This window comes from Mytilus californianus, unplaced genomic scaffold (assembly GCF_021869535.1).
Source record: "Mytilus californianus isolate M0D057914Y unplaced genomic scaffold, xbMytCali1.0.p SCAF_2, whole genome shotgun sequence".
Taxonomy (NCBI): domain Eukaryota; kingdom Metazoa; phylum Mollusca; class Bivalvia; order Mytilida; family Mytilidae; genus Mytilus; species Mytilus californianus.
The window spans coordinates 76,074,401-76,091,084 of record NW_026262668.1 but is presented as its reverse complement, the minus strand read 5'-3'; the positions used below and the strand labels follow the sequence as shown (position 1 = coordinate 76,091,084).

General features: G+C 31.5%; 1 protein-coding gene across 1 annotated transcript; it reads right to left on the bottom strand.

Moving 5' to 3' along the window:
* Positions 1 to 2,546: 2,546 nt before the first annotated feature.
* Positions 2,547 to 16,664, bottom strand: LOC127728214 (proteasome subunit alpha type-2-like). Its single transcript, XM_052235446.1, has 7 exons — positions 16,539 to 16,664; positions 11,669 to 11,745; positions 9,668 to 9,800; positions 8,218 to 8,340; positions 6,953 to 7,040; positions 5,986 to 6,059; positions 2,547 to 2,774 (listed from the first exon to the last, which is right to left on the bottom strand). The coding sequence occupies exons 1-7, from the start codon at positions 16,574 to 16,576 to the stop codon at positions 2,600 to 2,602; spliced, it is 708 nt and encodes a 235-aa protein (XP_052091406.1). The 5' UTR covers positions 16,577 to 16,664; the 3' UTR covers positions 2,547 to 2,599.
* Positions 16,665 to 16,684: the final 20 nt, after the last annotated feature.

The following is a 16,684-nucleotide window of genomic DNA, read 5'->3' as shown; positions in this document are numbered from 1 at the left end:
AATTCAAATTTCCAATGGAGTTTGCAACCATAATTACCCATTTAAATACATCATAACAGTCTTAACATAGAAAATGACATACATAATCATGGCTAAAATTAATATTCCTTAATCAGCATTTTTTAATAGTAACTTCTAAAAATAAATTGAATGCTAATCACCTCGAGACAATACAACATTTCTTTATACATAATTTAAAAGCAGTGTAAGGGAGGTAATCCAAACATGACATTGTACTTTTTTTTAATTGTCCATTAACCAGGAAACCCTTGTTTTCCCCCCTTTTTTGCCCCTAATTCCTAAACGGTTTGAGCTATAACTCCCCAAAGCCAATCCTAACTATCCCTTTGTGGTATGGAAACTTGTGGTATAATTTCAGAGAGATCCATACACCGTTCCAAAAGTTATTGTCTAGAAACTGGAAAATGCTTATTTGGGCCCCTTTTTGGCCCTTATTCCTAAACTGTTCGGACTATAACCCCCTTTATCAATCCCAAACTTCCTTTTGTGGTTATAAACCTTGTGTTTAAATTTCATAGATTTCTATTTACATTTACTAAAATTATTGTGCGGAAACCAAATGTCTTCGGACGACGCTGACGACGACAAAGTGATACCAATATACGACCGCAAAATTTTTAACCCGAATTATTCAGTCCCTCCCCGTGATCGACTCTCCCACTCATGTTAATGTAGCCATCGTAGAGCAGTGGAATATAACGACTGAATTATTCGGGTTACGGTTGAAAAATTGGTAAAAATTGTCATTAAAGGGCAATAACTCCAATAAAGAGTTGTCTGACGATTTCAACCATAATTCATTTGTAAATCTTGTCTTGCGGAACATTTTTGCTAAATCAAGTTTCTCTCTATTATAGTTAAAATAATAGGCAAAAATGAAAAAATAAGGGTAAAATTCGTCATGAAGGGCAATAACTCTTATAAAGGTCGTCTGACATTTTTGAAGTGAATAAACATTAGGTAGGTCTCAACATTGTGGACACTTCTACCTCTGTATTATATAACCCAATGATGATTATTGCCAAATTTGGTTAAATCTGGCCAAATAGGTTTAGAGAAGATTTTTGTAAAGCTAATGTGAGATGATGCCATGTAGTTTAAACATATTTTATTGTTCAGAAACTAAACAAATGGATGAGACACAAGTAATGTCTTCTCCAGAGACATGTGCCATGTGATGAGAAAAGTCCGCTGAAAATTAGTAAAATTCTCCATTAAAGGGCAAAAACTCCTATAAGTCGTCTAACAGTTTTGATGTAAATGAACAGTTGGAAGATCTCAACATTCTGAACTTATCTACCCTTGTCACATTATCTCTATCTACAGCAGTTTTCAAGATGATAAGACAAAACTTGCACTTTATCCCTAGGTTCTATTTTTAGCCATGTCGGCCATGTTGGCTGGCAGGTGGGGTCATTTCAGAGGAGAAAGATTTTTGTAAAATTTAATGAATGACACCGGACCCCAAGTGACACGAAAACCCCAAAGGGCCAGGTGATCTACAAAGCAGAAGTACCTTTTTTTTTATGAACCAGATATTGCTTAAAATTTTACAAGGATTGGTGCAATTACTCAAAATGTGCTACGACATACAGATAGGCAACTAGGCAACGGTATACCAAAAATTTGTCTATTTAAGTTTAACGAAGGGGTTCACATTTATTTGACTACCAAATAATGTAAAGTTTAAGTGCAACCCAATCTCTATTTTGTGACTATCCAGATTACATAAATAGATTTTTATTATATGTATTATTGATTTGTCATATCCTTGCAAGAAAGCAGATATATATCTGGAATTCTTTACAACCTTAGATAAGGATTTGACTTTTCAAAAACTCAATCATGTCCTGTTTGTTGCTGGTAAGTGGTAATCAGATTTTTTAAAGTTCTTAAATATTTCTATCTTCCAAATTTTGCTGACAGTTATCATATTCATTATATATGTAAAAGTTCTAAAACACTTCTTCAAAGCATTTGAACCCTATGAGCTCTTGCAGCTTCTGAGAATATTTAATAATGACTTGAAAGGTCTGGTACTGTAAGCATTTCATTTTCAATGAACAGCCTTATACAAGAAAAGTTTAATTGCAACCCAATCTCTATTTTGTGACTATCCAGATAACATAAATAGATTTTTATTATATGTATTATTGATTTGTCATATCCTTGCAAGAAAGCAGATATATATCTGGAATTTCTTTTAATAGTTATTCTGAATTATTTACAACCTTAGATTAGGATTTGACTTTTCACAAACTCAATCATGTCCTGTTTGCTGCTGGTAAGTGGTAATCAGATTTTTTAAAGTTCTTAAATACTTCTATCTTCCAAATTTTGCTGACAGTTATCATATTAATTATATGTGTAAAAGTTCTAAAATACTTCTTCATACTGATCATACCTGTAAAGCATTTAAACCCTATGAGCTCTTGCAGCTTCTGAAATATTTAATAATGATTTAAAAGGTCTGGTACTGTAAGCATTTTATTTTCAATGAACAGCCTTATACAAGAAAACACAAAAAATGTAGCACTTTTATTTTATCTATTAAACAATAATGAGATGAATAATGTTGTTATTGAACTGAGGCTAAATAGTCTTTGACTTCTGGTGGGGTCAAACGTCTAAATCCATCTTTATTACATATGCCTATTTCAATATTATCCTCTGTCATTTGTCCTTCAAAACTTTCCTTCAAAGTCAAAATAGCTGTGTGGATTGCATCTTCAAGTTCTAAATTATCACTGTATCTGCAATTACAAGAATGGTTATACATTGTAAGAAAGTTATTGCTGTAAAGTGTATTATTTTTCACAATATCTTGAGCCAAACTTGTTTATGACAAAAATGCAAGGGGATATTTTCTTTATTTTATCTTTGTTATAAAAAAACGAAGAAAAACCTTGCAAAACATTTCCCTATTTACAGCCATGACAGTATGCTATCTGTAACCAGGTAACAGGCATATTCAAATCAAGTCACAGCTCCTTAAAAAAAATATGTTTTGGTGACTTGAAAATAGATCAAGACTTAAAGCATGAAATGGTGCAAATGTTGCATTCCAAAGCTTAAAGAGCTACTCTGCAGTCTATTATACCATACAAGATGGCAACAAAGAAATTGTAAGTTGAAAGGCATTAACATTTCTCGCCATCACAATTTTTCTTTTATCTGATACATTGGAGTGCTAAAATTTTAAAGCAACTTTAGCAACTTGCGGAAATTGCTTTCTACTAAACAACATTTATTTATGAGCCATTCTTTGTTTCATTTCAGCTATAATCTACTCTCTGCATAATAACATGACACTTCCAAGTCATGTTTTGCAGAAATTTAAAACAAGTTTTACCAGGGGGAACTGACATAAACCTGTAAATGCAGAGAATAGGTTTCAAGCATAAACAATGAAGAGCTGTGCCATGAGCGCATGATATGCCCGTCACTTTTTCAACAAATAAAGCTCCATAACTCCTTAATGTCATATCAGAAATTTATAAAAAAATAAAGGGAGCTTATTTTAATAGATATAAAGCAATCACCAAAGTTTCATGAAAACTGCTCAAAGCATTTTTGAGTTATTGTCGGAGTACTGGAAAATCCTCCCTTTTTTTATGAATAAAATCCCATAACTCGGAAACGTAACATCTAAAATTTATAAAAATCGAAAGGTAGCTATGTCAATAGATATAAACAATTCACCAAAGTTTCATGAAAATTGGTTAAAGTGTTTTGAGTTATTGTCGAACATGTTGACGACTGATGGACAACGGTATACCATAATATGTCCCGTAAACGGATGTATAAAAATGAAATAAAACACTTTTTTTATGGTTTAAAATATAAATTTAGGTTTAGTTACTTAAAAACAAGAAAATGTGTCAATAGGACACCATGCCCCACTGGAACCGTTTCACATTTCAATCTTCAGTGAACTGTGAAATCTTGGTCAAAACCCTTAATTGGCTTAATGATATCTATTAAATAGTCTACTTAATAATATATAAACTAAGTTTCAAGTTGATATGACCACAAACTACCTTAAACCAAAACTTTAACATGATACCAGACGGACAGAGGCACAGACTAGAAAAAATAATTCCCCTCTACTATCACAGACATGGTATAAAAATAAAAACTTGCACAAAGCATACAAATTCAATATTTTCAATAAATTGCTTCGCTGAGCGCAGCTGGATATGACCGCAGATGTCCAACCCTGAAAAGTTGGACCAAAATGGACACAATATTCACGCTTGATACAGGTCTGAATTTGGATTGTAACTAAATTTTTGACACATAATAGGTTTCTGACACAGAATAACTGTAGTCAAAGAACTTCAAATCAGTTATATGATTTGAATTTATATTCAATTTATTGCTTTTGAGCAATACACTATGCTGTTGCGAATTGACCCCCCCCCCCACCCCCTACCAAAAAAAATTTATTTTACCCCAGTTTTTAGCTTTTGTGCAATACACTATGCTGTTGAATATTAACCCCCCAAAAAAAATATTTGAAGAAATTTTCTTTTAATTTCTAAAATCTGAAATGAGAAAAATTGTCCCCCCCTCAAATTTTTTTCACCTCCCCCTTTCCCTTATTCCCCAAAAAAATTCTTTCCCTCAAGATATGGTCAGTATCTCAATTCAAATTTCTAATGCAGTTTGCAACCAAAATTACCCATTTAAATACATCATAAAAGTTTTAAAATATAAAATGACATACATAGTCATGGCTAAAATTAATATTAATTTATAATAGTAACTGCTAAAAATAAATTGACAGCTAATCACCCCAAGACAATCATCATTTCTTAATACTTAATTTACAAGCAGTGTAAGGGAGGTAATCATAAAGTGTTCTTTAATTTGAATTGGATTACCTCCCTTACACTGCTTTTAAATTGTCTCAATTGTCCTTTAACCAGAAAAACCCTTGTTTTTCCCCTTTTTTTTGCCCCTAATTACTAAATGGTTTGAGCCATAACCCCCCCAAAGTCAATCCTAACCATCCCTTTGTTGTATGGAAGTTTGTGGTATAATTTCAGAGAGATTCATACACTTTAACACAAGTTATTGTCTGGAAACTACAAAAATGCTTATTTGGGCCCCTTTTTTGGCCCCTAATTCCGAAACAGTTTGGACTATAATCCCTAAAATCAATCCCAACCTTCCTTTAGTGGTTATTAACCTTGTGTTAAAATTTTATTGATTTCTATTTACTTATACTAAAGTTATTATCCGGAAACCATCTGTCTTCGGACGACGCTGACGACAACGACGACGACAACATGATACCAATATAGGACCAAATTTTTTTAATTTTTGCGGTCGTATAAAATTTTTTTAATTTTTGCGGTTGTATAAAAAGTAATTCAATCTAAGTCTTTGATCAATGAGTGAACTGTATGAATAAACTCTAAACCACATATTTTTACTAAACTGAGATGTGATGAATCAACCATGAGAGCTGATCTTATGAACAATATATATAACTATATAACTGACAAATAATAAGGAAACAAATCATTTTACTACATATCTACTAATTAAGGTGGTACCTAACACTACAGGGAGATAACTCTGTAAAAATCAGCTAAAAGCTTTAATCACGTTGTATTGTTAAGGAAATATTAAGCTTCTCAATGATAAAAATTAGTGTTTGTCCAACTGCTATATAACCAATGAAATTTTTCTGATAAAGTGGTTGGTTCAAATTTTTTGAAATTTTTATATTTTTGTCAAAGGGTCAAAGTAAACATTTTGTCAAAATTTTATGAAAATTAAACGAGCCAAATTAATATTAGTCAAGGTGTTGGGTACCACCTTAACTCTAAATGTCTTCAGATTTTTTATGGTAAATTGGCACTATATAGCAGAATCCATCACTGAACCAATCAAGACTATTGCCTATGTCTGAATTGACCTTGATTTTTCAAACTTATAAACAGCAGAAGTTACCTTTTTTCTAAGAATGTTTTCCCATTTACAAAATTCTTTCCCATTGCAGTTGCCTTCCAGGCAAAATAAGCTCCCTGAAATAAAGTTAACATACACATAAAATTATTTGTTTTCTCTGCAACAGGTATTGTTCAATTCATTTTGGCAAAAGTGTTGTATCTTATAAAATCAATTGATTGGGTAAATTATTTGTATTGAATACATAAGTTCTCTGAAAAGAAAGACAAATGACACACAATGCCATTTTCGCATCTTGAATTTGGAATACTAAGAAAAAAATTGTAGCACAAACATATTATCACAAATTATGAGAGAACCTTGAGAACATAAAATCCAAATCCAAGAAAATTTGAATTAAATCGTTTACCACCTCCATGTCTTTGCCATGCAGTCCTTCATTTACATTTCTAACACTTTAACAAATAGGTAACTATACTACAGAATGGTTTAATATTATCAAATTCAACTATTTTTTGTAAAGCTATCAATCAAATGATCCTACTGAGTATGAAAGTTTTTTTTTACTTATAGTTTTTGATTGCATTTAACGACTCAAATCAAAATTTTTGCATTAAAAATTTGGATCTTAGCTCAGGTTGTAAGAAACAAATCTTTGTTTTTTGCCATCCTTTTAAAACATGCAAGGGGTCTGAGAAAATAGGTAATGACTTTGTGTAGACTTAAGAGAAAACTGATTAAAGCAGATATTTTGAACTATCTTACAATTTAAATGAACCAAATAAAAATCTTATTTCTAATGATTAACATATAAATAGACATATATATATATATCTATAGTTTCTTACATCCACAACATTTGTACTCTTAGTTCATAGTTTGTTTCATTGGCAGTCATACTACATTCAAATTATTTATACCATATCATTAAAACAATATTTCTTCTAATAAAAAAATGATTATGTGTAGCCTAAGGTACAATAAAAGTGGACCTATTGGTGTGACTTACTGATGGGTCACACTGATAAAGGTATGGTCTTTCCTCATCTTCATCCCAACCAGCAAGTAAAAGTGAAACACCAAATGGTCGTACTCCACTGAAAATATATGCATGAATGATTTCAGAACACAAAGAAATCTAATATACTTTTTAGCTTCCCCATAATTGTAATTGTTTTTAAATGATTGAACAGAGCTTGGAATATAGACTTAACCAATAGCATATGATTGACATGTGTGTCATAAATAAGATTAAATCACCAATCATAAATTTAATCAAAAGTTAAATTTTCGAAACAGTATAAAAATATCAAGTCAGAATAAATGTTTCGTTTAGCAAATAAATACCACATTTACCATGGAACTTATGTTTTACTATTACACTATTTTACAATTTAGCCTATTTATAAGAATTCAATCTAAGTTTAAGTGCCTATTTGGAGATTTTGATAAAATCATGGTGTTAAAAAAATAATATACCATCATATCACCATTAACAATGTATTATAATTTCTTATCACAGTAGATAAGTTAAAAATTGTATGGAATACACTGAAAAATGAGAAAGCAATTCTTCAACTAATTTATGAAAATGATATTAGAATGTTCAGCAGTCACTATCACATTAAAACTGCATGATTTAGTTTGGCAGATTATAAAAAATGAAACACGTTTTTTTTATATACTTGTACATACATATCTAAACATAAGTCATTTTATAAATGTTTTATTATTCAATGTATGCTAAAATAGAATTTGTGTATACATTAATGAGAAAGCAAAGTACTTGTAAACACTGAAGGGTACAAATTGCATTCATTTTGCAGAAGAAACTAAAAGTTAAGCAGCATGGAAGGCATAACTATGACAACTACAGTTATGATCTAAGGAAGATAACTCCAATTTTAAATATTACTTTAACAATGACATTATTGATTATTGATACCTTTAAAACAGATACTAGATTCATGCACCATGCACAATTTAAGTAATTTCTTGACAAATATGGTTTTACACATACACATAATTTTCAAACAGAGTATATATTTCATTGATTAATTTCTTGAAATGGTCATGCTTAGGATGTATCTAATGTTGTGCTGAATGCAATATGTTTTATAGTGATAAAGTCTGGAAAATATATAACACATAAAGATTTTGATTGCATGAATGCATTCTTTACTCCCCCTTCCAAAAAAAAAGAAAAGAAACATGGATATCATTAAGTATCAGATCATAGAGTATAATTTCAAATGTTTGTATATCTCTGAATACCCTGATTGTGTGTATTCCTGCATGACATTAGCTATTTTATGTACAATCTGTGCTGTGGGTATTTGTTCTTGATAAGACAACTGATACTGCTGAGCTAACTTCCTTGCCGCCTTTAATAAGACCCTGAAAATACAAAATATATACCTAAAAATACACTGTGTCCTGTTTGTAGAATTAACCCTTCAAATATCACATTCAAAAATTATAAATGTGCTAATAGCTTCATTGGGTTTTTATATAAAACAGTTGAACCCAGAAGTCAGAAAATCAAGCCATCTTTTTTCTAATCATTATCCATCTTTTGACGAAGAAGTTTCTACTATTTGATTATTTTGTAATCTGTTTTTGTTCTATGTATACTAGAGGCTCTAAATTGAAAAGACTGTTTCTCTTATTTGTATCTATGACCATTGTTAACAACAACTTTTACATCAACACAACAACTCCATAAGTTCATCAGAAGTTAGCTTTGCAATTAACAGATAATTTTTTGCTACATTTTGAAAATTGATCAAAATCAAGAATTATCTCAAAATTTGGTTTGAGACTGAGAGCCCTGTATTGTAACTGGAACAAAAAGAGGATTTATTTTAAGGAAGCGTGGGTACGGTAATTATGCCTGCAAAGTTCAGTTCACACTGGAGAGGTAAAGTTTCTGAGATATACAACAGACCTTATAGGGAACCTTTGAAGTATCATGACTTATCACACACCAAAATAATTCTTTGGCTTATAGAGAGACCACCAATCATCATTCCTGTATCATGTGTATAATTTGAAAATGATTTTGGCTATTAAGTTCATTTGAGGGGAAATTTGAAAGTTCATCAATCAGAATCAATAATTGCCTTTGGTCATTACTCTTTTGGCTGATCATAACAAAATAAGATATTTTTCAAAGACCATCTATAAATTTTACTGGTGAGTTTGATTTAGACATGTACAAGCCACTTGGTTTCTGAGAAAAAAGATGAAAATAAGATTTCCCAAAAGGTCCAATAAAAACCAATGTGGCATCATTGTTGCCATATCTGTCATCCTTTCTCCACAAATTGACTGCATTTTCATCTTTATATGTACAACTATCATAACTATATACCTGTAATAATCTAATCTATAGTCCTGTCTGGCAAATAAAATCATTAAGAACAAAAAACACCAATGGACAACTTCATTGTACTATAAAATGAAGAAAGGAGATGCACCTAAATGTCCATGAGACAGAAATAAAAAACACAAGATAAAACCATCTAGATGCTACCACAGATCACTCAATGGTGTACAAATAACAAACAGTGAATTTGCCTAAAGTCTCATAAATTTTTTAGACTTTGTTCTAATATACATTTTTTGTACATGTGCACATTTTCATCAAGTTTTTTTTCTGGTTTATATTTCATACAATTCAATGTGTATGAAAACTTTGGTAAGATGCATGTCTTCTACAAACCTGAAATCCGGTCCCATCCCACTGTATACCATGCCTACATTTCTAGTTATCATTTCTATTTTGTGTATACTGTTTTCATCATATAATATGGATTTCTGTTTCTTCTCTGTAGCTAATACCACTCCATTTGTTGCTAAAATAAAAATACATAATTTACATATATTTACTGTGTATTTCATATAAATATCTGTGGTGTAAATGATACTCTGACACAACAACAACAACAACAAGAAGAATAATTTATTCTAAGAGGGTTACACAGTTAGCTATATAACTAATCTTCCCTGAGGCCCTCATCATAAAAAATCAAACAAAATGCAAACTTATACATTGCATACATTAGTATAAAAAGACAAGTATGATAAAAATGTTCAATACAACTTGATAAAATGTTATGAAAAAATAAACGTGATGACATAATCAGTTTTCAATATTTTTTATACAGCTAGGTTGATTTCAATAAATGATCTGTTATTTTGTATTTGAAAGAGTTAACATTTGTAATATTTCTTAACGGTATTGGCAAATTATTCCACAAGAATCGTCCAGAATACATAAGATTTTTTGAACAAATCTGTTTTTGGTTTAGGGAGTATGAGGTTTCCTTGAATAGCATTTCTCAAGGGGTATGGATTTCTGTCTGAAACATAATGAAACTTATTAGTAAGATATGATGGTGCGTCATTTTTTAAGCACTTAAATGTCATCACAAACTTGTGATATCTTATTCTCTGTTCCCATGGACATGACTTCTGATTTGTGTGGCCTGTCATACTTAAGGTACATGTATTTATTTTACGGAGTTTCTTTTGATTACAAATACTGTTACCACATTGATCTCAATGTTTACTTTCAACTCTACCATAAAAATTAATATGAAGAAAAATCCTTATATGATGGAATTTATCACTGTTCATTGAAAAGTAAAGATAAGAGCTACAATGCATGATGTACCTGAAAATGTTTGATGCTTGATACATGTACATGTGATAGTAAGGTTACCAGTTATTTGAATGTTTTGTAGAGCACATATTCACAAAATTTTAAATATTAAAGCTACTGGCTTGATTAACATACATGTACAGAGGAAATTTGATGAAATAAATAAAAACTCTGACAAGGTCATGATGGATGGTGCATTGAAGAAAATCGCATTCAATGGAAAAAAAGATATTGTACTGATAAAAAAATTATAACAGTAGCAATTGGTGCAAATGACTTTTTATAAATTCCTTTTAATGGATTACTCATATTTTTAAGTCTTTCTAAGACATTCTTCCTAACTGATTCATTTGTCAGTACATGTACATTTTTGATAAAATTGGGTGCATGGAATTGTTTATTGAGAGTAGTTATTTAATAGAAAGTACATGTATACCAAAAAAAGTAACCTTTGATGTCTTATGCTGTTTTTTTTGTGTTGTTCTGTTGCTGTCTCATTAACATCATTTGAACATATATCTGTCACCTGTTAATCATTTGTTATTAATTATATACATGTAAAATAGAGTTTCAATTTATTCAACTGTTTTTTAGAAGACATTCTTTTCTCGTATCTCACCACAAGCCTTTGCTTGAATTGCTTAATGAATGCATCATATTCAGCAACAAAATTACACACTCACAAGGTAAAAGTTTGCATGTACATGTAGCCCTTTCCTTACATCTTATTCTATCTCAGAGCTGACAGTTTACTTACAGGGTTCTCCTTTATTTCACATGCTTGATGGAGAAGCAGCAAATACAAATTTAAAGTCAAGTTTTATCTAGCCAAGTATAAAACACACAATCTTCCTGATGAGAGAGTCAGGCTCTACCACAAGACCACAGCATTGGTTTACTTTTCATGGTACCTCATAGTTTTGATGCCTTTAACATAAAAGTTGGGGGCTTTAGCATGTTTAGTATCTAGAAGAATAACGAAAAATAATTCCCTGCCAATAAATTTATTTTTATGATAAAAAAAAAAAAACTGTATCATTTGTACTATATGACACTTGCCTTTAATGCCTACAGATGGTGCTCCTGCTGCTACAGCTGCCAATGCATATTCTATTTGTACCAGTTTCCCTGAGGGACTGTAAAATACATGTATGTAACAATATTTTATTTAGAAGGTTTGAAGAAAATCTTCAACATAATTTTATCACACACTGAAATAAAGTTGTCTACCATTCATCAATTTAATGCCAAACAAGAATAATTTTAAAGTGTTGAATATATTTCATGTCTCAAAGAATATGACAAGCACCAATTAGTTTATCTTTTACCTACTCATTGAATCAACATCTTAGTATTTGGAAAATCTTTAATTATAGTAAATAAGCCTTTGCGAATTCAGCAATTTTTCAATTTACAAAGGCACATAACTCAAGAACAGTGAAAGTGACGCTACCCAAATTAGAGCTTGATTTGTGTTTGGTGGTAATAATTATAAGCATTGTGTATAAGTTTCATAACATTTGGTTTAGGCAAACAAAAGTTAGAATGCGGAAATGGAAAATTAAATTGCTAAATTTTCCTATTCAAAAACAATGATAAAGGGACATAACTCGAGGAAGGTGAAAGTGACAACACCCAAATCCAAACTTGATCTGTGTTTGGTGGTAATAAGCATTGTGTACAAGTTTCATCACATTTGGTTGAGGCAAACAAAAGTTAGTGTGTTGATATGGCAAATTTAGCAATTTTTCCATTTATAAAGGGACATAATTCCCGAATGGTGAAAGTGACGCCACCCAAATATGAACTTGATCTCTGTTTGGTGGTTATAAGCATTGTGTATAAGGTTCATAACATTTGGTTGAGGCAAACTTAAGTTAGAGAACGGAAACTAAAAATTTTGCAATTTTTCCATTTATAAAGGGGCATAACTCTAGAACGGTTAAAGTGACGCCACCAAAATTCAAACTTGATCTGTGTTTTGTGGTAATTAGCATTATGTATAAGTTTCATAACATTTGGTTGAGGCAAACTCAAGTTAGAGAACGGAAATCAATTTTGGGACGTACATACGTACAAGGGTTAAACTTAATGCCCCCTTCGCTACGGCAGGGGCATAAAAACACCAAAAATTTAATTTTAGTTGAAATCAAACAAAGTTTAATTTTGGACCCTTCAAACCTTAATATGGACTTATTTGAAAACAGGGCCCAAAATGAAACAAGAGTACACATGCTGAAATGTCTCACCTTCTTTACTAACCATTGATATTATGTTGATAGTACTAAATATAAAGCGTTACTACAACTATCACATAAACTTAACATGATCCAAGAAAATGAGGTCAAGGTCATATAAACCAAACGAGAAATACATGTACACCTTACAATCATTCAATACACTAAATATAGTTGACCTATTGCTTATAGTTTCTAAGAAACAGACTTCACCATGAAAACTAAACATTGACCAATGAACCATGAAAATGAGTTCAAGGTCAGATGAAAAATGCCAGGCAGACATGTACAGCTTACAATCCTTCCATACAACAATTATAGTTGACCTATTGCTTATAGTTTAAGAAAAACAGACCAAAACACAAAAACTTAACACTGAGCAATGAACCGTGAAAATGATGTCAAGGTCAAATAAAACCTGCGAGACTGACATGTACATCATAAAATATTTCCATACACCAAATATAGTTGACCTATTGCATATAGTATTATAAAAAATAGACTTAAACTCAAAAACTTAACTTTGACCACTGAACCATGAAAATGAGGTCAAGGTCAGATGACACCTGCCAGTTGCACATGTACACCTTACACTCATTCCATACACCAAATATACATGATATAGTAGACCTATTGCATACAGTATAAGAAAAACAGACCAAAACACAAAAACTTCAACTATAACCACTGAACCATGAAAATGAGGTCAAGGTCAGATGACACCTGCCAGTTGGACATGTACACCTTACAATCCTTCCATACACCAAATATACTGCACCTATTGCTTATAGTATCCGAGATATGGACTTGACCACCAAAACTTAACCTTGTTCACTGATCCATGAAATGAGGTCGAGGTCAAGTGAAAACTGTCTGACAGGCATGAGGACCTTGCAAGGGAGGCACATACCAAATATAGTTATCCTATTACTCATAATAAGAGAGAAATTAACATTACAAAAATTAACTTTTTTTTCAAGTAGTCACTGAACCATGACAATGAGGTCAAGGACAATTGACATGTGACAGACACAAACTTCGTAACATAAGGCATCTATATACAAAGTATGAAGCATCCAGGTCTTCCACCTTCTAAAATATAAAGCTTTTAAGAAGTTATTTAACGCTGCCGGATCACTATCCCTATGTCGAGCTTTCTGCAACAAAAGTCGCAGGCTCGACAAAAATTAAATGCACAATAAGATTCAGCATATCATACAGCCGCAATAATTCAGTTTTTAATGAAATCAAACATAGTTTAATTTTGGAGCCTTTTGACCTCAATATAGACCAATTTAAAAATGGGGCAATATCCAACAAAGTAATACATTTGTACAAGGTTAGAACCCCCAAAAATTAAAGACTTTAAATTAATCCCATTGAAATTGGTTATAAGATTTGTATTCATTTTCAATTGAAGATTTCTTGCTATTGCAAAAATTTCTAGCCATCAATGAAGATTTCATGGCAAAATTGGGTCTCAAAGTGGGGAGGAATATTCTCTCTTAAAGTCCATACAAAAAAAAAATGGCTTCAGCATTATGATGTTGTTGGACGGCGTTACAGCAAAAAATTATATCCTTCAAAACGTTGTACTCATGAATTCTAGTCACTTAGGCACCTGGTCAAATCAGCACCAGTTATAATTAAATAGGCACCTAGTCAAATCGGGATGGTTAACACCCAAAATTAACATTATGTTTTGCAAGTAAGATATTGAAGACTCTTTTTTTCCCCATAATTTTTAAAAATATTTTCACTCAAGGTGTCAACGTCAATTTGATGCACGTAACAGAAGTTCCAATCTAAACTTTGTTATAAACAATGGAGCCATATGATAATATCTGTTCCTATTGGAACTTATATTATAAAGCAACCTCTATTTCATGGCAACTGCACATTACTAGTAAACATGGGCTACAAGATTGGTGCCAACATTATTCATTTATACAAGTAGACAGGAAATGCAGAAAAAAAAACAATTCAGATTACAACATGTACAATGATTAAATTAGTTTTTATCCTCATTTGTGTATTAAACAACAGCTTGCCTAATCACCATGATCATGATGATCACTCCTCGTTTAAATTTTTTTTTAATTATAAAAGATCGAAAACTACCTGAAAATTGTTAAAACAACAAACAGGTTATTGTTTGCAATTGATATATAATCCCAACCTTCCTTTTGTGGTATAGAACCTTCTGGTAAAATTTCATAGAGATCTATTCACTTAAACTTAAGTTATTGTCCGGAAACCAAATGTGTCTTTAGACGCCGACAACGATATCATAGCATTATACGACGCAAAAAAATGTTTGCAGTCGTATAAAAATGTGTTGTTATATCAATTGAATGTTCTGGAAATTCTGATCCTTCAAATTTTACAGAGTTTGGTATTTTATACTCTCTGAAAGTGAAGGATCTTGGGAAATCTTGGAAACCATTTCAAAAACAAAGTAGATCATTGCACTTCTTGGATGGGAATTTTTAAAACTTTTTACATCATTACTTTGGGATATTTCTGGAAATATTCTGCACCAACAAGCATGACAAGCAAAAAGTTAGAATTTGTTTATATGCAAAAATTTCTAGCCATCAATGAAGATTTCATGGCAAAATTGGGTCTCAGAGTGGGTAGGAATATTCTCTCTTAAAGTCCCTACGAAAAAAAAAATGGCTTCAGCATTATGATGTTGTTGCACATCGTTACAGCAAAAAATTATATCCTTTCAAAACGTCGTACTCATGAATTCTAGTCACTTAGGCACCTGGTCAAATCAGCACCGGTTATAATTAAATAGGCACCTAGTCAAATCGGGATGGTTAACACCCAAAATTAACATTATGTTTTGCAAGTAAGATATTGAAGACTCTTTTTTTCCCCATAATTTTTAAAAATATTTTCACTCAAGGTGTCAACGTCTATTTGATGCACGTAACAGAAGTTCCAATCTAAACTTTGTTATAAACAATGGAGCCATATGATAATATCTGTTCCTATTGGAACTTATATTAAAGCAACCTCTATTTCATGACAACTGCACATTACTAGTAAACATGGGCTACTAGATTGGGGCCAACATTATTCATTTATACAAGTAGACAGGAAATGCAGAAAAAAAACGATTCAGATTACAATGATTAAATTAGTTTTTATCCTCATTTGTGTATTAAACAACAGCTTGCCTAATCACCTGACCATGATCATGATGAATCGATCACTCCTTCGTTTAAATTTTTTTTTTAATTATAAAAGATCGAAAACTACCTGAAAATTGTTAAAACAACAAACGGGTTATTGTTTGCAATTGATATACACATGTAAGTTCACAAGTTTTTAAAGTGATTACCAATCAAAACATTAATCATTATTCATGTTATTAATTAATAGAGTATTGAGAAAATTTCAAACAGAAAGCCAACTGATTATAATTTGTTTATTGCGTATTCTTAATTACATGTGCTGAGATTTTAACGATGTACGAAACGAACCTCTGAAATTGTAAGTTTTGCCAAAAAATACATATATTCATGGCGATGACAATGCAGAACTGAACAGTGCAACTAGAATACATATAGTTTTGCTGTAGAATTGCAGAAGACTCTATAAATTTGAATTCTTATTCGTAAACGATACTCTTTTTGACTGACATTTTTGGTAAAATAATGTATCAATAATGCTCAGAATACCTAAAAGTTGTAAGAGAAAAGCTGTATCGCTCAGACATTGCTGTATTTTGTTAGGGTACCGGCTAAAATAAAAGCACAACGGCGATTGGACGAATTTAGAAAATGGACCAATCGACAGAAGTCTTCTTTCTTCGACTTTAGAGGAA

Coding starts and splice junctions, on each gene's coding strand:
- LOC127728214 (XM_052235446.1), bottom strand. CDS start 16,576: ATGTCTGAGCGATACAGCTTTTCTCTTACAACTTTTAG. Junction 7,041..8,217: donor CAGGAATACACACAATCAGG/GTATTCAGAGAT, acceptor ATATATTTTCAG/TGGAGTACGACCATTTGGTG. Junction 6,060..6,952: donor TTTATCAGTGTGACCCATCA/GTAAGTCACACC, acceptor ACTTTATTTCAG/GGAGCTTATTTTGCCTGGAA.